General features: G+C 40.8%; 1 protein-coding gene across 5 annotated transcripts; it reads left to right on the forward strand.

The window, feature by feature from the left end:
- The first annotated feature begins 97 nt into the window (after window positions 1–97).
- LOC100832771 (protein DDB_G0276689) lies at window positions 98–24,223 on the forward strand. 5 transcript variants are annotated; one of them, XM_024460269.1, is made up of 38 exons: window positions 98–1,006; window positions 1,706–1,850; window positions 2,506–2,778; window positions 2,900–3,067; window positions 3,157–3,369; window positions 3,516–3,610; window positions 3,908–4,082; window positions 7,199–7,602; window positions 7,914–8,037; window positions 8,720–8,815; window positions 8,902–8,973; window positions 9,570–9,707; window positions 9,800–9,950; window positions 10,039–10,400; window positions 11,699–12,162; window positions 12,236–12,538; window positions 12,666–12,890; window positions 13,052–13,142; window positions 13,633–13,758; window positions 13,839–13,916; window positions 14,080–14,370; window positions 14,456–14,653; window positions 14,829–15,311; window positions 16,481–16,642; window positions 16,719–17,048; window positions 17,135–17,217; window positions 17,745–17,849; window positions 18,330–18,561; window positions 18,828–19,172; window positions 19,261–19,362; window positions 20,008–20,151; window positions 20,359–20,447; window positions 21,109–21,191; window positions 21,304–21,419; window positions 21,941–22,026; window positions 22,790–22,889; window positions 23,461–23,520; window positions 23,649–24,223. In XM_024460269.1, the coding sequence occupies exons 1-38, from the start codon at window positions 294–296 to the stop codon at window positions 23,652–23,654; spliced, it is 7,431 nt and encodes a 2,476-aa protein (XP_024316037.1). In that variant the 5' UTR covers window positions 98–293; the 3' UTR covers window positions 23,655–24,223. The 5 variants fall into 5 exon arrangements, with proteins under 5 accessions (XP_024316037.1, XP_024316036.1, XP_010231974.1 ...); XM_024460268.1 differs by having other exon boundaries at window positions 23,461–24,223; XM_010233672.3 differs by lacking the exon at window positions 13,633–13,758 and having other exon boundaries at window positions 99–1,006; window positions 23,461–24,223.
- The last annotated feature ends 356 nt before the right edge of the window (window positions 24,224–24,579 follow it).

Here is a 24,579-nt window from a genome sequence, read left to right on the forward strand (position 1 = left end):
GGCCCCATCGCGCATCCATATCGGATCCAGTCACGTCCATCCGTTCATCGTCTCCAGATTAAAAGCAAAGGACAGAAAATCCAAGTCTCTCTTTTCCTTACGTTGCCCGTCTCGTCGTCTTCTTCCTCTCTCCTCCCCCAAACCGCTCAACATTAGCAAACCCTTCTCCAAACTGAACTCTCCGCTCCTCCGCAGCCCGCACCGCGCTTCAACTACCGCACGCTTGCAGCACCGCCATGCTTAACCACCATCCCGTGATTCATAGCCCCTAGACCCGCATCCCGAATTTCGCCATGGCGGCGTTGGAGCGGGAGGCCGCCCTCCTCGCCCGCGTGGCCGCGAACCACCTCTTCCTCGCGCAGTTCGAGCCCATGCGCGCGGCTCTCCTCAGCCTCCGCCGCCGCGCTGACCCCGATCTCGCCGCAGACTTCCTCCGCGCGGTCGTCGCTTCGGGGGGCCGCGTCCCCGGCGTGCTCTGGTCGGCTCCTCCCGCCTGCCCCTCCCCCTCCCACCTCGCCTGGCTCGCCGCGCTTGAGCTTGCTGCCCTCCCTTCCACTCCCAACCCCGAGGCTCTCCGCCTCAAAGCTGAGTTCCTCATCCTTCTCCAGCCCATAGCTGATTACCCCACCACCGGCGCCGAGGCCCAGGGGACGCTCGCGAAGCTGCTGGATTTGGGGGTGGTGAGGCTGAAGCGTGAGGTTGACGGACAAGGTAAAGCGGGGGTCGGTGCCGAGGAGGTCCCTGTCTCTGAGGAGGATCTGAGGGGGCTCTCGACGGTGGTCCTCGATAATGCGGAACTGTTTGATGCACTGTGCGTGGGCGTTTCGAGGCAGATCGGATTGGACGGGGGTTTTGGTGCAAATGTGCTCCTGTGGCTGCGACGCAGTGTGCAGCTCGCCCACTTGGATGCGGTTAAGGCGCTTGTCATGGCTGGTGATGTCGAAAGTGCCATCGGACATCTCCGTTTCCTCTGCCTGGAGAATGGTGTAGAGGAAGACGAGTATAAGTAAGCTCTATTGCAGCACCTTTAGTTAAATTGTGAATATGAATCGAGTCAACTTTTCTCATGTTACATCTCAACATTTGTTAGCTACAGTTGCAAGCTGAGAATTTAAGGGACAAATGAAGTTCTCAACATGTGTGAAATGGTTGGGATCAGTTGTAGTTTTAGATACAATGTGTATTTCTAGCATGAATGTGAGAATTTCTATTGGCTAATATATTGTTAACAATTGCATGAAACATCTACCTAGATTACAACTTTCAGTTAACATCGGTGTGTATGCCATACTGATGCCATGGGCGGTCTTCAGTAGTTCCATTCGTATCAATACTTCCTTGAAAACCACGACCCCCTCTATTCTGGTTGCAATCTATGTTTGTATTGAGATTTGCAGGTTACAAATCTTAGATCTGCTTGTTTACCGTCACTCATAATGACAGCTGAACAGGCAATAGAATATCTGGGTTGTGAGATGACATATTTTTCAAGTGTTTAGTGAACTGCTGGTCTGCTGGACACCAGGTGTTATGCAAGCAAAGTTATCGATATTTTCATATAGCATCACTGTATTCATGTTTGTCGTTCCGGATTAACATGTTCAAGTGATCAACTATTGGTCTCAGTTCTCATGAAGAATGTCTGTCAGTTTTGTGATAGTTTTGGATATGTTCAATACATTTTGTATATGATTTCTTCATACAGGGTTGTCCTAGGAGATCTTGTCAGAAAGTGTTGGGAAAGGGCATCAAATTATTCTGGAACATGGTTCGAGTCACGTAATAGGATAACTAAAATGTATGGAGCAACTCTTCAGTCTAGCAGTCCCCAGCTTGTTCAACTGATTCAGGTATTTACAAAATTGTCATATTGTACAGGCATGGTTCTTTTATATAGTATATAAACTATGAACTTGGTTTGCTTGTTTAATTTATATGATACTTTTTTCTGTTGATAACCTGCAACCCACAACAAGGAAAATTTGACTCGCTATTGTAAGTGTACATATATTTAGGCCATACACTATGGATCCCAGATTCCAAGTGATTTTAATCCTTTCTTATTATTTTGTGCTTTTGGTAAACAAATAATTAGAGGTGGCCCACTGTATGTCCCCAGGTTACTTCTCCATTGTACCTTAGCATGCACATCCCGTAACTCCTAGTTTAGGCTCTAAGATGGACACATCAGCTCCCCCTGTACTATAATATTTTAGCTCCTTTTACCATATCTCTTGGTGCCACCTATACATGCCAAAGTTATGCTAATTACTTTAAGTTTTATATATTATTAAAAAGGTAATATTGAGAGAAATAAGCAGCAGCGTTGGCTATGCTTCCTTAAGCGTCGATGCAAGTTAATCTATCTCTCCTGTAGCTCCTTAGAACCATGGAATGCAGATGCTCTAACAATATTTACAGTATGTAGCTTTTTGGGATGCACTATGCAAACTTACTTTTAGATGGTGTTTGATGCTTTCCTTTGCTATTGTTACCACTTACCAGATCATTCTGGATGGCATCCTTTCTGAAGAATTTGAAGATCACAGCGTCTCTGATGCTCATTGGATGCCTCTTCCTTTCAAAAAGTTTATTGAAACATTTTGGTTGGAGAGGGATGCTGATTCAGATGACAGGACCATCTTGACTGCAGCTATAACATCCTGCAAGAAAGATTTGTACCATTATTCTCGACTCTCTGGAAAACATGTCCTTGAAGTTGTCATGGAAACTGCTCTATCTTTAATTAAGAGAGAACAACTTCAAGAAGCTGTTAATGTATGCCATTTTTCAATGAGATACTAGTGTTCATATTTTTTTTTAATCTGCTATGAGTGCCATGGTACAAATCACTAGTTTTCTGCCTCGTTAATATCTTCTCGCAAAACTCTTTCTACAGGTTGTCTCGTTATTTCCTCTTCTCCAGCCATTGGTTGCTGTCTTGGGTTGGGATATTCTGAAGGGTAAAACATCTCTGCGGAGAAAGCTAATGCAGTTGTTCTGGACAAGCAAATCCCAAACTCTGCGACTACAAGAGTATTCACATTACCGTACACACACAGATGAGGTACTTCTTTTGTTCCAGAATTATCGTTGGCTTTTTGTGGTATTGTTTAGTAAAATTATGTGAAGGACCTAGACCACTTCCATTGGCAGACATCCTGCGAAGAGTACTTGTGCGATCTTTTATGCTTTCATCTGGATCTTGCATGCTTCGTTTCCAGCGTGAATTCTGGGCACCCTTGGAGTTTGAGGAATTCATTATTGTTCTCCCAACAAGAGAAAGATTCAGATGTTAGTGCCGAGACATTGGACCCCTTTGTTGAGAACATGATACTTGAGCGGTTAGCTGTTCAGACTCCCATGAGAGTGAGTTCTAATTTCTCTTATATCTGAATTTTGTGGTCTCATTTCTTACGAATTCCCTCATCTATATTTGGTCCCATGTTGGGTGCAAAAGTAATGTTTGGTTTTCCAGTTGATAGATCAATACCTCTTTTCCTTTTGACTTACAGGTACTGTTTGATGTGGTCCCAGGAATAAAATTTCAAGATGCAATTGAGCTTATTGGTATGCAGCCACTTTCTTCAACAACTGCAGCTTCAAAGAGGTTCACAACCATCTCTGTTATCACATTGTAACTGCTAGCCTGGATGTATTTTGACTTCTATGCTTAATGCTTTCTGCTGCATAAAGATCTTCCTGTCCTTGATCTATTCTCTGAGAATGCCTGTGCCCCTTCTGCTACTTTGCTTATGCCTTAAGCCTGTTAGAAGTTGTCTTAACACTACTTTACCAAACAAAACACCAGAATAAGCTTGGGTTAATTTGCTGTATCGTTCGATGATGGATCGACATTATTCTCATGAGTAGTTTGTTTCATGTGGCCTTCTTGTACCTATGACAGGATGCACGACATTGAGCTGATGCACATGCGATATGCTCTTCAGTCAGTTGCCTTTGCTTTAGGAGAGATGGAGAAGTGTGCAGGTCATGGGAATGAGCACCACTATCAAATGGCTTTGTCATATTTAAAAGAGATGCAAAATTTTATGGACGCTATAAAAAATACTCCACGGAAGGTCAGCTATCTTTCCCTATTTTTTTATTGAATGCACTCCTTTAAGGAATTGATGACTTCTAAGAAGCTTTCAAGACTATCATTCTAGCACAAGTCCTCAAATATCATGATCGAATAGTCGTGGATTCATACATCTATAATATCTATACCTATAAAGTTGATCCTCACTAAAATGCATTAATGTTTGCAAGTTCCACATGCAAAGTGTCCACATCATCATCCACATCATGTGGTGTAGTCCACAAGCAATTCATTTTGGTGGCCCCTATGACTCAACCTTTTATCTCCTAGGACTTCTTACCTTCACGTTGTATGTAAATATTTCAGCAAGTATAATATCTATGACGTCGATCCTCACTAAAATGCATTTTGTTTGCAAGCTACACGTGCAAAGTGTCCACATAACCATCCACGTCATGTGTTGTAGCCCACAAGCAATTCATTTTGGTGTCTCCTTACGATTCAACCTTTTATCTCCTCAGACTTTCACCTTCACGTTGTATATACATATTCAACAATTATCAATATGTTATGATACTCACTACGTTCCATAATTCTTGTCGAAATATTACATGTATCTAGACGCTTTTTAGGAATAGATACATCCAGTTTTAGGCAAATTTGAGACAAGAATTATGGGACGGAGGGAGTATGTAATATTTTAGTTCCTGAAGCTTCTCTTTACCGATTTCCCCAAAGTTGTTAATGTTCATGTACATCAAAATTGCTCCTATTGTTTGGATGATGAAGTCGTTTGGCCTTATAGTATTCATATTTCTTTTGTATTTGATCATATTATTATCATTTGTTCCTAATATCATGTCCAGATGTGCACACAGAATTTTCCACGGCAACGTGCGGGGAATCACCTAGTTTTACCAAAATGAAAGTACCTGGATTACCGTGTTGTTACACTGTGTTATTCGTAGAGGTCATTAGTTACATCACATTATGGTGTTGAGAAGAAACCATGGTACACATTTTATGGAAAATGTAGAGTTGCACTTGACAAAGCTAAGATACAATCTACGAGATTATAAGAGTGCAATTGGGCTGGTTTTCTCAATTGATTCCATGCTTAATCCAAGTGAACTCAGGTCTCAGGATGATATTTTATTATCCAATCAGATTTAGAGTCAAATAATATTTCTTGGATATGATGGTGGAGGAAAAGTCTGCTCCCATTGGAGCCAGCCCCAGGCAGCTCGCGACTGGGCATGCACCGGTGCTGGACGGTGACCTTGTTGCTTGCCCCATGTCTGGATGTATCAGGGGGCCAGGGCGTGCACCACCAGCTGCGCCGGTGAGGGGCCGAGCGTCGTGGGCGGTAACAATGTGGCGGCTGCTCTTGGCCATGGTTTTTGAGTCGGCGGCTAGTTGCCAAGTCTGGGCAGCGGGTGAGACTTGCACCGGCGGCTCGACTCGCCGGGTCAGTCGTGCGACTCAGAGACTCGCCGGAGACTAGCTCCGACTAGCCGGCGACTGGAAGCTGTGAGCCGCTACTTGGTCCAGTGAGAGCCCGCATGTCAGGAAAAAATTGGGGCTGTATGTAGGTCGGGAAAGGGCGGGATTCCCCAAAGAAGAGGACGGAAAGGGCGGGGAAGCGGTGGGGAAGACCTGCAAGCAACAGCGCTGCCACCATCGCCGCCCCAGTTTGGGCCTCGACGGTGCTGCTTCTTCCTCCTCAGGGCGCCTCCGCTGCCTGGCGTTTTACTCCTCCCATGCTCCTCCAGAAGCCTGCTCCGTGAGCCCAACAGCCCGTGAGACCTGCCGCCCCAACTGCTCCACCTCCACCGCCCCAACTCCTCCTCCGCCACCACTCGCCGGCGCCCCAGATCAGTCCCCCTCTCCTCTGTTCTTCTCAATTTCTCTTGCGCCCGTGCCTCTCCTCTGTTCTACTCAATTTCTCTTGGTTCTGTGCTGTACCTGTATGCTCTGTTCTTCGAGAATGTGTTATGCTATGTTCTAATTTCGGAATGTGTTATGCTCTGTGCACCATGCATGTTTTGCATACAATTTCTCTATTTCTGATGCACTAAATGAGCAATAAATATTCATATTGGTCAAGTCGACTTGGGTTGAGTAGTCCAGCCTAGTCACAGACTAGTCTACCTAGTCCCCTAGTCTGTGAGAGGGCGACTCGACTTGACTTGGCGACTTGAAAACCATGCTCTTGGCTGGGTCCTTGTTCCGGCAGCTGGACTCCAAGCCATCGGTTGTTGACTTGCTGCGCCGTTGGCCATGTCCTTTATGGGCCTGTGTGCATTCTGCAGTTCCAAGAGGTCATGCACGTGAGAATGCACCGACGGTGTGCTGCAGAATTGCACCCCTGGCACATTGACTGTGCGAGCTAGCTTCTAGGGTTGGCTTTGTGGCGGGTGTGAGGAAATCCAAGTGTGGTGTGGCGAAAGAAATCATCTATAACCCCCTTTCGAAATGAAGGGAGCCAGACCCCAAACATCCGTATGAACAAGATCAAAAGGACACTGTGATAATGACTCACTACTTCGATAAGGCAACTGAATCTGTTTGCCAAGCTTACATAGTTACATCCCTGACAATCTAGCCACACATCTCCTGGGAAAAACCCCAGAAGACTGCAACGAACGAAAGACAAGACATACGAGATCTACACAGATGACCAAGACGATGATGCCACTGCTGGAAGGAGCCAGCAGACAAGGGGATTGAGGGGAGAGATTAGCAGCTTTGGCAGGCGGAGGAAAGACCAAGCTAGTCAAGCTCCCAAAGATGCTAAGTGTCAAGATGCGGAGGGCCAGAACCGAACACCACTCCCATATGGCGATCCTGAACACAACACGAATCGGGGTCAAGAATGACTCTGCAACCAAGGTCAGTAAGCTGGCCAATGGAAATGAGCTTCATGGTTAGACGAGAATCGTGAGGAACAGATGGTACATGGAAAGACGAGGTGCCTTTTAGAGGATGAATATGCAAGTTTACTTAATGACTTATTACAGCTGAATGAACTATGAAGTTAGTATGTTCATATGATTCTGTTTATACTTTGCATTGGGCATCTTAAGCGTATCGTACAAATAAGATTCAGTGAATTCCTTAAGCAGTTATACTTCATTTTGCTACTTTGCTTTGCAGATTTTCATGGTCGGCATTGTATTGTCATTGTTGCATATGGACGACAGCATCAAATTGTCGCAAGCAGCCCCTTCAGATAGTTCTGTTCGTCATGATTACTATGATAGTATTACCGAACCTGAAGGGAAGAACATGGTGATATCTTTTGTTGGGCTTCTGCTTGACATACTTCGTCATAATGTCCAATTAAAAGGCTCTGGTATTGATCAGCTGTCAAGTACTGGTCCATTGCCTGCTGGCAGACAAGCATTAGAATGGAGACTCAAACATGCCAAACATTCCATTGAAGACTTGGATTGGCGTCTATCTGTTCTACAACGCCTTCCACCTCTGTCTGGGCAACAATGGAGTTGGAAGGAGGCATTAGTAGTTTTACGTGCTGCTCCCTCAAAATTATTGAACGTGTGAGTTTTTCTATTTTGTACATTGGTTTCTAGTTGTATTTTATTGTGTGCAGTTGTTTATGCCTCATGTAGGTCAGATTTGATGTGAGTTCTTTGCGCATTACCCAGTATGTTTTAGGCTGAGTTTTATCATAAGTATCTATGCATATTGTTAGTACATATGTTAAGGTTAAGTTGTGCAAAAAGTCCATGATTATTCTCTGTGCTTTCTTCTAAAATAAAAACTGTAGTTCTCTGAGACTTTAAGATTTTGCGCCTCTCTATGGCACATTGTTGTGACAATGTATTGTTCATCATTGAAATTCTTACAGATGCATGCAAAGGGCAAACTACGGTATAGGAGAGGAAGCGGTACAGCGGTTTTCTTTGCCTGCTGAGGATAAAGCTTCTCTTGAACTAGCTGAATGGGTAGCTGGTGCATATAATAGAGCACTGGTATGCTTTTTCTTGCCATTTTTTGGGTTTCTTTATATCGGTTGAGACTTGAGATATTAAAGTGCATCCATATGTAGCACCTAGAATTCTACACTTCCTTACGCTCTTTCTTTCTCTCACTTTCTCTCTCAGCAGAGGGAAAGGAGAGATGGAAGGGAAATGATTGAAATTGTGGAAATGACAGAGCTGTGATTTTAAAGCACTATTTACTACCTCTGGTGACAAAAAAAAGTAGAAACTTGGACACTGACTGGCATCGCCTTCAAAATGCAACTTGACCTCTTTGTTCTACTGAAGTATATTTGTGAAACCTGATAAAGTTAAGTACCCTTGAAGATGAACCTACTCAAGTACTCATAAGTTTCATATGGACAACCTAAATGTTTGACTGCCTTTTCTTACCGGGGTGCATATTAGACCTTTTTCAATGTCATATTCATAATTAGCAAATCTGCAGTGGCAGGTATACTCATCAATCTCCCTTGGGTACTTGATTGTGGCATGATCGAAGGGAAAATGTCAAAATAGTTTTATGCAGCACCTTCGCCTCGGTTTTTGCTTTCTTCGAAATAACTAAATGGTGTTTGACCGTAATAAAACGTTTTGAATTTGTACCAAACTTCTTTCTTATTTCCTTGTTTTATGTTGCCTGAAGGTTAGCAAATTCATTTGTATTTTCCAGGTTGAGGATGCTGTAAACCGTGCCACCGACAACACAAGTGCTGCACAGGAATCAGATATTTTGTCATTTCGTGCTCAGCTTGGTCCTCTAACTACGGTGAGGATTTGTGATTGATCTGCATTAGATGTTGTTACTGATAGTCATTCTCAGTCTTTGACCTGAAAATAAATCGGAACTTTCAGATTCTGCTTTGCATTGATGTTGCTGCAACTTCTGCTAGGTCAGGAGAGATGTGTCGATTTCTTCTTGATGAAGTAAGCGTTGCAACTTGTGCACTTCTACATCTTGAGACTCTCACTGTTAGTGCGGTATCTAATTTGTCATGAATATTTCTTCATTCTGTTCTGTTGTAGACTTTCTAGTGGAGTGATGGGTTTCCTACAGATAATTTTTTGGGGAGCTTCGTGGAAATATTGTAGTAGAGTGATGTCATCCCCTTTAGTTTTCCTTTTTTTTCATGGTTATGTAGTGGTTTTCTGAGTTTGAAATTTTGAGGGTTGCTTAAGGCAGATTCACCGACCGAATGGGTTCACTTCATGCGTACTGAACTAGTGCCCTAAAGAACTCTACCCCCTCAACTCCACATTTCTGTCCACCTGCGACACTCGTCTTGTGCTCCATTCCTTGACATGTGCTGCTTACGACTGCCAGAAGGCAGAATATACTACGTCTATCTCCATGTTTTGTCTGAATTTTTTGCCTCAAGACAATTCTTATGCCATTTATGTTGGTTCTAGTTATACAAACTGGTCAAGTTCAATCAGATAACTTTATTGCTTTTAGCATAGAGTATATAAATTATCTCATTCTCATAATGAAAAAATATAAGTTGACATTTTGTCATTTACAGGCCACAAGTTTGTTGTCTGAAATATTTCCAGGAAGCTCCCCAAAAATAGGCCCCGCTTATTGGGATCAGATTCAAGAAGTTGCTATCATATCAGTGATAAAGCGCATCCTTCAGCGGCTGAGTGGCATCTTAGATCTGGTGAGCTCTTATTTTCCTTGGGATCATCTGTAAATTATACAAGGATCATTCTATTGAGCTTGTTCCCCTTCATACTTTTTGGTCTTATCTAGGATGGTCATCCATATCTTCAAGTAGTTTTTACAGAAGTTAGTGCCTCTTTGTCAACTGAATCTAGCAGAGTTGGGCAAAAGCAACGTCCACTTGGACTCCTGCATCAGATGATTGATGATGCCTTCAAAGGAAAGCGGCAGTTCTTGAATGGTAATGCCTAGTTTATTCACTTCAACTGTAAACCTTTGTGGGCTTGATGTTCTAGTGGCTGTGGCACTTCTAAACATTTATATTTCAGGTAAGCTCCACAATGTTGCGAGAGCTATTGTTGATGAGGATTCTGATAAAACTTATTCGAAAGAAGGTGCCAAGTTAGAAAAGAAAGATGTTTTGATATCTGAAAAGGCTGTAGTCCTTGGCTATGGACTCAGAATCCTGAAACAAGCATCTAGAACTGACCCAACGGCTTCAAGTGTTCCTGAAAGCAGTCAAGAACCCAAAGGTTCTACGAACAGATACTTGGGTCCTGTATCTACCAAGCCATCAACATACTTATCAAACTTCATAATATACATTGCTACAATTGGTGATATAGTTGATGGAACTGACACAACTCATGATTTCAACTACTTCTCATTAGTATATGAACGGCCAAAAGATGTAAGCTTCTTCATATTTCAGTTCAAGTCTGCACCCCTTTGTTTGTTACTTCTGAAAATGTGAAATGCACGTCCTTAGAAAGTTTTCCTCTTTAAATGACATTTACTTTCTAATCAGATAATTAGAGTGCCGGTTGTATTTGTAATTACCAAACAAAACGCTAGTTCAGGAAATTCACTCCACCTAGAGGTTTATTTAAGTCTGTTGAAGTATAAGTGGATTGCCTAGCCCCTTCCATCAGATCAGTCTTTTGGTTGCGTTGGCTAGCGCATGAAGCTCTTCATGGTATCAGAGCCAAGAGGTCTCGAGTTTGAGAACCGGTTGCCACAATTAAATTGCAGCGCACTTTCGATCCACGTTTAGGCCTGCGGGAGCCACACGTGAGGGGGAGTGTCGAAGTATAAGTGGATTGCCTAGCTCCTTCCATCAGATCGGTCTTTTGGTTGCGTTGGCTAGCGCATGAAGCTCTTCAAGTTGCCCTAGTATAATACACTCTAGTAACTCATTATTTATTACCTACTATGTAAAAAAACTGAGATAGGCAGGAGAAACTGCCTATCTTTGATTTAAAGAAGAGTGGGGGACTCACACCCAAGACCTCAACAACAACAACCTTGTCCCTTGCCTTATCACTAGGCCTCATGGGTGCCCTCTCATTACATTACCTACTATAAAGGGCCACTTTCTTTTACTTTCTTAATGAGAAAATTAGCTTGGTTCCATTGCTAGGAGGTATATGCTGTAAAATACCATGCATAATGAGGATGATATGTATCCCTGGAACCTTAAGTTTGAATAAACAATAAATACATAGTAGTTATAGCTCACTAGGTATCTGTGGGATTTCTGCTATGAGCTTATGTGGTGAATATTTATAAGCCATGTTAGTCGAACATGGCAATGGCCAGCTCTGACGAGACGACTGCTATGATTTCTCATCCAACCTAAACTTGTATGCATCAACAACAATACCTATAATTTGTTATGGTGTGTATTCTGTGGTTCACTATCCTTTAGAATTTCCTTCGAGAAAAGAGTGGAATATATTGCTGCAGACAACAACTACATCGTCAGTTTGTATGAGGTGAACCACTTTTTAGAACACAGGGTAATTACTGTTCAGTTTTCTTATTCATTTTTTTAATGTGAATCCAGCAATGGAATATTCTGTGCAGTTAGTTTCTTATGTCTTTCCATACTATTCTTAGTATCACTGCTAATATCTGTTATCGACTTATCCTTACTCCAAAGTTGTTCCAGAATTCCCATGACTCAAATAATGTTTGTTTGTCATGCAGCTTTTGACTCGGTTAGTTTTTGAGCATGGAAGTACTGATGCGGCTGCAAAGGTAGCTGACACAATGGGTGTTGATTTTGTCCACGAGATAATATCAGCCTGCGTGCCACCAGTTCTTCCTCCACGAACAGGACAAGGATGGGCTTGCATTCCTATTTTAACTACCCTTTCTAATATTATTTCGGAAAACAGATCAACAGTCCCAAAGCCCCTCCCTGCTGATCAAGGATGGAGTCCACATGACTCATCATTGTCTTCTCGTCGGGGGCCCCTCTACCCTCTTCAGTTAAATTTAGTGAAGCATTTGGCCCAATTATCATCAGTAAGAGCAGTTTTGGCATGTGTTTTTGGAAGTAGCATACTATCTGGTGACAATGAATCATCTCCTACTTATGTGAAAGATGCAATGCAAGCCCCTGAAGTTGAGAGGTCATTCTATGAATTTGCTCTCGAGCAATCAGAGAGGTAATGAATAGTCATTTTATGCCATCATGTGCCAGCCAACTTCACTTCTTTTAATTATCTAAGTTGTCTGCAGATATCCAACCTTGAACCGGTGGATACAGATGCAGTCTAACCTTCACCGGGTTTGTGAGTCTTCTGTGGCAGTTCAGACTGAAAATGAAGGTGCCTTGTATCAATCCAAAGGAAAATTTTCTATGAAGCGAGCTCGTGAACCTGACAGTGATGCTGAATCTGAGCTTGAAGATGTTGTCATACATGGAAATGCCGCTTCAAGTAGACCAGAATCTCCTAAACGTGATGATGCTAAACTAGAGCCAACAGCTTTTATTTCATTTGACTGGGAGAATGAAGGACCATATGAGAAAGCTGTCGAGAGGTAGCAGGATTTTGCAACTTCCTTGGCCATTTCCTCTGCATATAATGAGAGTTTCTCACTTGCACTTGGGAAGTGATACTGTTGTGATAATTTGCATCTGATAGTTGGGTTTGCTTTGTCTCTTCAGGCTAATTAATGAAGGAAAACTAACTGATGCTCTTGCTGTATCTGACCGCTGTTTGCGCAATGGAGCATCGGATAAATTGCTTCAGTTGCTTATTGATCAAAGGGAAGAAAGAAGTTTAGGCACAGGACAATTCCGCGCATATGGATCTCATATTTTGGGGAGTAATACTTGGCAGTATTGCTTGAGACTGAGAGATAAAAAGCTTGCAGCTCAGCTTGCTCTGAAGTATGTCAAGACATCATAAGTTTTTTTTATCTTGCATAGCTTAGGGATGCTTTCAGTCTTGGTATATTTGATACATTTCCAATTTGAATGCACTACCGTCGCAATATTTTTGTTCTCTTGATAGGCATATTGAGTTATTCAGTGCTTATGAACATTTCTAGGTACCTACACAATTGGGACCTTGATGCTGCAACTAATGTTCTAACTATGTGCATCTGCCACTTACCTGAGAATGATCCGATGCGGAGTAAGGTAGTTTGACTTGCGTCCATTTACATTTGAAGTTCGTACATTATCTTTGAAAGGGCACATTGTATTGTGTATCTGGTCAAGCCATACCTTTGCTCGGTCAAAAACTATGATTTTGTTTATGCATGTCAACTATCACATATTTCCATCCAATATGTAGGGCTTTCTGTCTGGTCTAGCTACCCAATGTTTAAATGAGCAATACTTGCATCAGTGCTTGTATTTGTAGTTTGTACGCCACTGTCATATTATAATGCAATTTCTCAAAACTTAATCTTTTTCGACCTGATCTAGCATTTCTTTGTTTATTACTGCCTCCATTCTAAAATACATGACGTCATAGAAAGTGTGCAGTCATTTTTTCCTTTGAAAAATGATATGTAAATGAATTTTTGGCTGATCCAATAAATAATACCATTACATCTGTCATGAAAAATATTTGTAGTTCTGTAATTCTTGAACTTCTTTTACTTCTAACATATTTGTACGGAAGATAACGACCAAAGTTATATCTCCGGGACTGCCCAATGCCCATATCCAAAACGTCATGTATTTTGGAACAGAGGAGTATGTACAATTCCAGCACCCATGCTCGATTGCTCTTCAACTCGAACCTAGGGTACCTATTCATAGTTAGATTGGTACATTGTTCTTCCTCAGTATCCATCATTGTGTTTTTGCTTTCTCATTTTGTAACAGGTGCTACACATGAAGCAATCTCTTCAGCGGTATGGTCATATTATGAGTGCTGATGACCATTATGCTACATGGCAAGAGGTAACCTACTGAATGGCGGGTATTTATGATTGGTTCAGGCCAACGCTGCCTCCCACTATTTTCGATTTTGCAACAGCATAAGCTCCAGCTTTGTTCCTTAAAAGTACAAGTGTCACTTCTGAAGTTCATCATGTTTGAACTTGGCTAACTTTAAAATTATTAGGTTGAAGTTGATTGCGAAGATGATCCAGAGGGCTTAGCACTTAGGCTTGCTGCCAAAGGAGCTGTGTCTGCTGCTTTGCAGGTCGCTGAAAGTGCCTCTTTGTCAATTGATCTGCGGAGGGAACTGCAAGGTCGCCAGCTGGTCAAACTTCTAACCACCGATCCACTTAATGGTGGAGGCCCAGCCGCGGCTTCACGATTTCTATCATCCTTACGAGATTCCAATGACGCTCTTCCTGTTGCTATTGGTGCTATGAAGTTATTACCTGACTTGCGCTCAAAGCAGCTCCTAGTATGTTGCCAGATCTGACACACGAGTTACTGTGCCAAAAAGTTCTGACAAGGATAAACGTTGCTGACTAATTGTACTTTTTCAGGTGCACTTTTTTCTCAAACGTACAGTTGGGAATTTGTCCGATGCTGAGATTGCTAGACTTAATTCATGGGCATTAGGTCTCCGTGTTCTTTCCTTATTGCCACTACCGTCACAACAGCGATGCTCTTCTCTGCATGAACATCCTCAGTTGATTCTGGAAGTACTACTGATGATGAAGCAACTACAGTCCGCTTCTTTGGTAATCTCAGCTAATTTTGTACATGTTGACTCTCATCCTTGAAAATCTTGGGAGAACAAATAATTATCTCCTCTCCGTAATAACCTCCTTACAGCTGCTGCTATACTTGTATTTTGTCTATGCTCACATGTTTAACCTAGTGTTCTAATGGAAATTTTCTTCTTTGCGACTCCAGGTTTTGAAAGAATTTCCATCCCTAAGGGATGACAAATTGATTCTTTCTTATGCTACAAAAGCAATCTCAGTCAATGTTAATTCTACCATTAGGGAACCTCGACTAGCCATCTCTGGGTCAAGAGCAAAACAAAAAAAGGCTGCCGCGCCAGCTAAAACAAATTTTGTGCAAAGTTTTGGTAACTTTCAGAGAGAGGCACGCAAAGCATTCTCATGGGTGCCCCGTGATGGTGGCACCAAAACTCCCCCAAAAGACATTCCCCGGAAAAGAAAGAGTTCAGGCTCAGGAGGTGATAGATCCTCTTGGGAAGCGATGCCTGGTGTACAGGAGGAGCGGACTCCTGTATACCCTTCTGAGGGACAAGATAGAATTCCTTTTGTTTCTGCTCCTGAGGAGTGGGTGCTTACTGGAGACCCTGATAGGGATAATACAACTCGTTCTTGTCATAGATATGAATCCTCTCCGGATATCACCCTATTCAAGGTGTGTCATTTGTGCAGTATCTGCAGTGCATCAGGCTTATCTTTCTGCAGTGCTACTGATTTCGATATTCTTATCCTACATTGTTCTGAATTCACAGTAGTTACTTCATGCGCAACATGAGGGCTTAGTTAGCTGGCTGCTTGGCATTATGCTGGACCTATCCTTCTTTCTTGATAGGTTACATTTTTAGGCAGTTAAATTTTAATGTTGACAAAGTGAACTTTGTGTTTGGTCAATGTTCGTTCATGCTTATATTGTTTGTGGTTGTCTTTAGTTATGTTATATTCCTGATAAAATATTTTTATTTTAGTTATCCTAAGATTTGTATTGCGTAGAGAAATATGAATTTGATGGAAGTGATACTGTCGTAGAAAAGTAGAAGTCGTCATAAGCATTAAAACATTAAACTTGAACTCACTTTTAGTTGAAGTAGGTTTAGTCATGTTCAGTCATGTGTTACTAATTTCTAAATGCTGTTCTTATTAGCTAATTCAGAATTTATTACTTTAATTTTGTTACATTTGTAGTTTCCTATTAAATTTTGTGGTTTCTCAAAGAGTGGGCTAAGTATTGGTCTTTTCAGCCTTATGAACTGGAAGGGACTTATGTATTAGCTGGTCCTTGTAATTCATTAATATGCAACAAAGGAGGATAGAGTTGAAATGAATCTTGACCGCCGAGTTTAATTACCAGCAAATAATTGAATACCGCTAGTGCTTGGAAATGAACTTAGAATTTACACTCCTTTTGTTAGTGAGATGTAAACAAGGCAAGATAGTGACTGTACATGTAATATTTTTGAAGTTTTAGTTTGACCTTTTACTTTTATAATGATTCTCTTATCCACATGGACTGTTTTATGTCTGTCTTACAACGGGACTTATGTTTGTTAGACAACATAACTGAGTGATCTCTCTATACTTCATTTTTCTGACATGTTGGCAAATTTAGTAAAGAAGAGTATGTATCAAATATTCCCTCCGTCCCAAAATAAGTGACGTGGATTTGTATAGATTCTTATGCAAATCCAAGTCACTTATTTCAGGACGGAGGGAGTACTTTTTTACTAGCAAATCTTATACTTCAATTTATGAATTGCACATAAGTCATAGTTTCAACTTTCTGTGTCCATTTCTGTTCATGTGAAACCTCCATGTATCAATTTCTAGGCATTGCTTTCACTGTGCAACGATGAATCAGTAGCTGGAAAAGGGGCACTTGAACTGTGTATTAGTCAGATGAAAGTTGTACTAAGCTCCCTACAATTGCCTCTTAATGCATCTATGGACAACATAGCCCGGGCTTATCATGCGACGGAAACTTATGTGCAGGTATGGAAAAGGACTAGCAGTATGGTACTTTTGAGTATGATAACTTGCGAAATTAACAGTAATGTCATTTCATCAGGCACTCTCTTATGCAAAAAATCTACTAAAAAGGATCGTGGGAAATAGTGATTTTTCAAGTGGCTCTGAAAGAAGTAGAGATGCTGACGATGTTTCTGTGGACGCTAGCAGTTCTGGCACTGGGAGCCAATACCAAGATGAGCTTTCTGATCTTCTGGCTCAAGCAGATACGTGGTTAGGGCGTGCAGAACTTCTTCAAAGCCTGCTGGGATCAGGTATTATTGCCTCACTTGATGATATCGCGAACAAAGAATCTTCAACTAGTCTACGTGACAGGCTAGTTGACGATGAGCGATACAGCATGGCTGTATATACTTGTAAGAAGTGCAAGGTACTGAATGTTACAACTTTTTTCTGGTCTCTACTTCATACTTCATAAAAGATGACAAGGTAATTTAATGATGTGATCAATTTCAGATTGATGCTTTCCCAGTGTGGGTTGCATGGGGCCATGCTTTAGTTCGAATGGAACACTATGCTCAAGCCCGTGTGAAATTTAAGTAAGGGAAAGCTCTTCTTTGTTTAAAAGTACACATTTTCTTTGTGAGAAAACAAATGAAAAATTAATAATTGTTTCTGGTCATTTAGTTCTTCTAAGTTTCTTATCTTGAAGTGATCTTGCACTGGTTGTTAATCTCTATACGGGTCTCAGATGGAATGTTATCGCCCTCTAGAATTTTCTCTTTCTTTTAGAGAACGTGTAGTATGTTCTCTTAGTATGACTGTACAAGGATGTGCAAAGCCCAATGGTTTAAAAAATAAATAAACATAAAAGTACATATTTATTTTCTGCCATAATCTTTCAGCATTAAAAGATGACGAAGTTGGTCAATATTACTCGATCCATCATGAATATAAGCAGGCATAAGTATTGTTACATCCAGACTGTCAGATGGGATGTTGCAAAAGCTGATGTCGAGTACACCGACTCTTTGCTATATGCTAGCTTGATTATTTCTGTTTATTTGTCAATCAAGGTGACCTTTTCTGTCGTATAAGCTTCACGTTTGTTGCACTTGTTCCCCAGGCAAGCTCTTCAACAGTACAAAGGTGATGCACCTGCTGTTGTCCTTGATATCATTAACACAATTGAAGGAGGTCCTCCTGTCGATGTTTCTTCTGTACGCTCTATGTAAGGGATTAACATCAATTGTGCTATATCTTTCAGAATTTTAATTTAAATGTTGTTCTTTCACAGAGCAAAGTACAAAATGCATTTCCATAAGCCATTCTGGTCATAGAATCATCATATGTATATATTTTTTAGAAAACGGAAGCTTTATTACCCCTGGCCTCTGCATCATGGTTGCATATAGCGAAATACTCCCTCTGTCCCTAAATTCTTGTCGTAGTTTTAGTTCAAATTGTCGGGGTTTTAGTTCAAAACAAGAATTTAGGAACGGAGGGAGTAGAATAATCATACTGTATTTATTAACTCAGCAGTTAACCTTTTGTGCAAAACTCAGTGTTTCTTTCTCCTGTCTTGTGTTATCTGTTTTAATGTGCGAGACGAAGAACTGTTTGATTGCAGTGCTCCTGAAATGGAAATTTATTTTACAGTTCCACAGCATTATTAATTTTGTTTAAGATAATGTGTAACTTGCATTTGCAGGTATGAACACTTGGCAAAAAGTGCAGCAACTATCTTTGATGATTCCCTCTCTGCTGATTCTTATCTTAATGTCCTATATATGCCATCCACATTTCCACGATCTGAGAGGTCCAGGCAATCTAGAGATTCTGCAGATAGCCAATTTTCATCTGCTAGCTCATACCTTGAAGATGGTCCTCGCAGCAATCTTGATAGTGTCCGATATGCAGAGTGTATTCATTACTTGCAAGAAGTAAGATTTATCCTCCCTTCAAATAAATAGCTCAAACTCTGGCCTACAGGGTTTACACTATAGTTCTCTTTGCACTTTCTAGACTTCACAGTTCCACCATGCAACAGATCAAACATTGAAGTATCCTGCTCAGGAATTTAAAGCCACAAACTTGAACCCTTTTCATGTTTTGGTTTTCCCAAGCCGTCTGGATTTTTTCAGCCACTTGATTATCTGATTCAATATTTTTCTTTTAGTTATTAATGGTTTATTTTGGATACTTGCAGTATGCTCGCCCGCAAATGCTTGCTTTCATGTTCAGGCATGGTCATTATGCTGATGCATGCTCTCTATTCTTTCCGTCCAATCAACCAACCGCAGAAGGGGAAACATCTTTGTCATCAAATCTACGAAGTGATCCTCTAACAACTGAATATGGGACAATTGATGACTTGTGTGATCTTTGTCTTGGATATGGTGCTATGTCTATTTTGGAGGATACAATATTGGCAATAACTCAATCGCCGTCGTATCGTGACACAACTGTGATTCAATACATGAATGCTGTTCTCACTCGCATTTGTAACTATTGTGAGACACATCGACACTTTAATTATCTCTACAACTTTCTGGTACTGTCATCAATTTTTCTTTTCATCATCCTTTGGAGTCCACTGCTTTCGTGCCAATTAATCTTTAAAATGAAACATGGTGTGTCAGGTTCTAAAAGGTGACCATGTTGCTTCTGGCCTTTGCTGTATTCAATTATTCGTGAATTCAATGTCTCAAGAGGAATCTCTGAAGCATTTAGGACATGCCAAGGTATTCATCGTTTTATTGTTCCATCACGGTAATTGGTTTGTGCGCATGACTGCATGATTGCCTAGCTATGGTAGTATTGACAATATGGTTCAGGGACTCTATGGCCCGTTAACAGAGTTGACTACTTTTGCTCAGTTCTTACAGTTCGGTTTCTCTGATTAGGTAGCAAAGTGCACAGCCATGCAGCCAACCATGTGTGCTGTTATTATTGCTAGAGTTATGAAGCATGTATATTGTTAGATTTCTTAGCTGTACATGAACTCTGTAAATCAGCATTCATGTAAAAGTACTCACTTATACAGAGTATATTTGCCAACTAGTTGCCACTTGCCACTAATACCATTTGTTCTCTCTCTTTTACATCTCTTCCGAGTTTCGAAAAAATGAAGATATCATGGATACCTGTCATGCTAAATCATGTGCACCTACAAAACTTCGTCCAAAACTATGACCATCTTTTATTACGCCTTTTCTATGCTGCCATAATTTGTTGTGTCAGTGGAACTTGCTCGGCACACAAAAAGCTAGCATACAAAGTTTTGCAAATTGAAGGCAGTATATTTTTCATTTTAGTTGGACTATGGTGTAATATAAACGAATTCTCATTTTTGTGTGTTTTTTATGCTCAACTTCTTACGAATGCAGACACATTTTGAGGAAGCCTTATCTGTACGAGATAGAACAATTGAGGCTACAAAGTTGGTATCAAGGACTGCTCGTAACAAGAGCGCATCGGAAAAATTGACTAGAGAGATGATAATGAAATTTTCTACTCGGGTTTCCTATCAGGTAAGGGAATTGTTGAAGCAAATAAATTTCTGGGTGAATATGTATTATTTCCCTACTAAAAAGACCCGTGAGAGTTTGGGAATGGTTCTCTGGGACCCAACTAAACAGCTTTCATAAACATGCATGAAGATTTCTAGCTCTGCTAATTTTAGATCTGCAATTTTAGAATTCAATATGCTAATCTAGTTGCATATGTTGACATAATAGATGGATGTAGTGAAGGCCCTCAACAGTGTAGATGGTCCTCAGTGGAAAACCTCTCTTTTTGGGAATCCAACTGACCCTGAAACTCTGAGGTTTGTTCGACCTCTTTGCTTTTTAAGGTTAAATTTCTTTTAACTGCTCTTGGAGGAGGCTACAACACGTTAATATCTGGAAGAAAACATGTCTCCTGGATGATCCCTATTACTGCGTGGTGATGTTCAATTAACATTTCTTACATCGTGGTTTAGCTCTAAATGCACCTTTATTGAGCTGTTTTAAGCGTCGATGCAGAATATTGACTATAAATAACTGTTATGTTATTTTCAGACCCCAGTTTTATTGACATTTGCCAGTGCTATTACTGCTTAGATTTATTATCTACTCCCTCCGTTCCTAAATGTTCGAAGTCTCAGCTTTGTCCTAAGTCAAACTTTTAAACTTTGACCAAGTTCATAGAAAAATCTACGAACATATATAAGACTTTAAATTAGTTTTATGGAATCAATGATGCTATATATTTTCATAGTTTACTTATTTGATATTCTAGATGTTGATATATTTTTCTATAAACTTGGTCAAACTTTAAGAAGTTTGACTTAGGACAAAGCTAGGACTTCAAACATTTAGGAACGGAGGGAGTATGTGATTCGAACCATTAATGATTCTCATTTTCCTTTTGCACAAGAAGTGTCTGGTCCTCTTCTTTATTGCCTGATGTACTTCCTTTAATGCATAAGCTCATATTATTTGCAGGCGGAGGTGCATGGTTGTCGAAACTCTTGCTGAAAAACATTTTGATTTAGCTTTTAGAATGCTTCACGAGTTTGATCTTCCAGGTTACTAATGTTGCATTCCATATTTACTATTCAAATTTGATGCTTATTCAGACCATTGGCTGGGAATGGGCAAGTATACATGAGAATTACTGACTGCCAATATTTTTTTCAGTTGTTGATATTTATGCCGGTGTAGCAGCATCCCTCGCAGAGAGGAAAAAAGGTGGCCAATTAACGGAGTTCTTGAAGAACATAAGAGGGACCATAGAGGATGATGAATGGGATCAGGTGATGTGTCTCATCTTTTTTGCGGTAGATTTTTCTTCATGGGAGGATCTCTTGGAACTTCAAGTTCTTGTTGTTACAGACGATGAGAACATGTTTAGCCCTGTATTCAGATGCACTATTCATACACCATTATTTGACTCGGAAGTTCACAACTTGTCCAGAGTGTGACAGATTTAATTTGTGTTAGTATATAAAAATGCTACTTCCTCCGATCCATATTACTTTTCGAAATATTACATGTATCTAGACGCTTTTTAAACATAGATACATCCGTATTTAGGCAAATTCGAGACAAGTAATATGGGTCGGAGGGAGTACGACTCTTTAACACTAGTGTATATCCCTTTGTTCCAGCATGTTTCATCAGGCGTTCAGCAAATTCAAGTTACTCCTCTGAAAGTCTTAACATTCCCAGTAGAAAATGTCTAAATGATGCTCTGCATGGTCATTTGCAATTCAAAAATTGATATGCTGTATCATTAGGTGAATGCTCTGCTGATCTATTTATTCACTTGTAATAGGTTCTTGGTGCTTCTATAAATGTTTATGCTAACAAGCATAAAGAAAGGCCAGATCGACTTATTGACATGCTAATCAGTAATCACAGGTATGCATGGTTTATCCAGAATTAAAATTACTTAGATTGTGCTACTGCAATCTCATGTTGAACTTAACCCTTCACGTCAGCTTTTCTTGCTTCAGTGCTGTGGTTTTCCTTATGGTACCAGTGATGCCTTATCTTTTTTTATTAAACTTCACTAGCAATGATCCTTAACTGCAGTTAAAGCGTTGAACTATAAATTCATTGTTGTCTATAGTTTTTTGCCTTTTCGGGCATCATCATGTTCCTTTACCTAGAGCAGCTAATTGATGCTGACATGCTCTATGGGAAGTAGAAACAATCCCCCTCCCCTTCCTTTAGTTTGGATTTGTTATATCCTCATTGTTTTATACTGTAAACTGGATCATGCCCAGGTCTTCACATATATTGCACAATTTGCAACTGCATATTCTTATACTGTCTTTCAACTAAACTCCAGCACTTTTGTGGTTACATACAGAAGTGATCTGTCTTATGAAAAACCAAGAGTAAATGCATAGGTGTGATTGCTTGTATTTCACGTACTCCACTTACATTTTTCCACTATAATCATTCCCAAAAATCATTATAGCTAGTATTTATACCAAAACCACATACCAAAGACTGTTACACCCTGCAACTAAGCTGCCCAAAGGGCACCCCATGCTTGCATATGAAAACCTGTCAGTAGCTGTTAGTTCCGACATGGAAGTGCATGATTCTATATTATTATGGTGAACTTGGAAACTGCTCTTAACAACACATTCTAAACAGTTCCTAAATTCTGCAGGAAAGTACTTGCTTGTGTTGTTTGTGGCCGTCTAAAAAGTGCATTCCAAATAGCCTCACGAAGTGGAAGTGTAGCTGATGTTCAATATGTTGCCCATCAGGTTGGCCTTCTTCGCATCTCTATATATGCTTTCTAATTGAAGGTCGAATGAATTTATGTGTGTTCTTTTGCATGTCTGACCCCTTAATGTTAGGATCAGGTCTATTTGGGCCCTGTACTTTTCAGTGTTACTTCCTCCATTCCATAATTCTTGTCGAAATATTACATGTATCTAGATGCTTTTTTGGAATAGATACATCTATTTTTGGGCAAATTTGAGACAAGAATTATGGAACGGAGGTAGTACTTATTTGGTCCAGTGACGTCCAGAATGGCATAGTTATCGATCCCAATTAAAAGTCCATCAATTTGTTAAAATCTCTCAAGTCTTAACAAGACTTTACTCAACAGTTGGCCACTGTTAGAAGTTTTGTTTTGGATCTGTCTTGAGGTGGATATAAGCTTGAAAACTTTACGAGTTACAACATGTTAAGAGCAGTTTCCAAGTTCGCAATAACATATGTGACCTTAAATTCAGGTGACGAATAATGGACATGAAATCAGTGCCATGTCGCCCTCCCGCTCTGCGAAGTATTTTGTTCTGTTTGCTGACCCACATTCTCCTCTGACAGGCTTTACATGCAAATGCATTACCAGTTCTTGATATGTGCAAACAATGGCTGGCTCAGTACATGTAATTCCAAGCGTTCTGACCCCATGGATGCCGAGGGAGCATTTAGATCAGAGCCCCAAAAGAACAGGTGGACACAAATGAACTCTTATCTGGGCATAGTCGGGCTAACAATGGCTGGCTCAGTACATGTAATTCCAAGCGTTCTGACCCCATGGATGCCGAGGGAGCATTTAGATCAGAGCCCCAAAAGAACAGGTGGACACAAATGAACTCTTATCTGGGCATAGTCGGGCTAACGCAGGGAGCAAATTTTGACTAGACCCAAGAAAGGCAATGCAGGTGTGTACCATGCCCGCAAGCCCATGAGTCACACCCAGGTGTTTTTGTATATATATTTGTGTGTCTCTGGATGCATTCGGACATGAAAGTGCATGCATGTGCTTGATCCGTGGTGTAATAAATCTGTTCATTTCATTGCCTCCATGCTGTGTGATGAACAAAAGTGCATGCATGTGCTTTATAGTCACCGGTTCTTGTAGTCATCTTGGTTAATCCTAATCTCTGAGCCTTTGGTTGCTTATATGTCCCAGTAGCGTAAGTAAATCTCGATGCACATTTGTATAGCAAAATAGTGTACATGCAAAGTGCTCTTTTTAAGTGGCAGATGTGAACTCATTATTTCAACCTTGTATATGTGGACGCAGGCTTGGAGCCCTTATACTAGTTCTCCAGATAAGAATAAAGGGTGATCTGTGCTGTGAGTGGACGGACTCTCGAATGGTTGCAATTTCAATATGGAATTTTTGTGACTAAAATGCACTCTTAGTTCTAATATCACTAGAGGGGCGTCAAGTTATTCATATGAACTGATTTTGTGAAAGTCGTTCACGCGAGGTTCCAAGTTCCTTGATAGCTGGAGGTTATAATTTCCTTGAGAGCTGCTGGCCACCCAGCGTGGGACACCTCGCCTAGAGGCCCACCCTAGGACAGCGTGGATGAATTAAGTTGTCGATAAGCTTTAACCAAATTAAACCTTTCTTAAAGGTAGCTTAGGATTACAAAGTTACCTAGATATGCAATTAGGTGGGCAATCGTATGAGCAAAAAAACCAAACAAC

This window comes from Brachypodium distachyon, chromosome 2 (genome assembly GCF_000005505.3).
Source record: "Brachypodium distachyon strain Bd21 chromosome 2, Brachypodium_distachyon_v3.0, whole genome shotgun sequence".
Lineage (NCBI taxonomy): Eukaryota > Viridiplantae > Streptophyta > Magnoliopsida > Poales > Poaceae > Brachypodium > Brachypodium distachyon.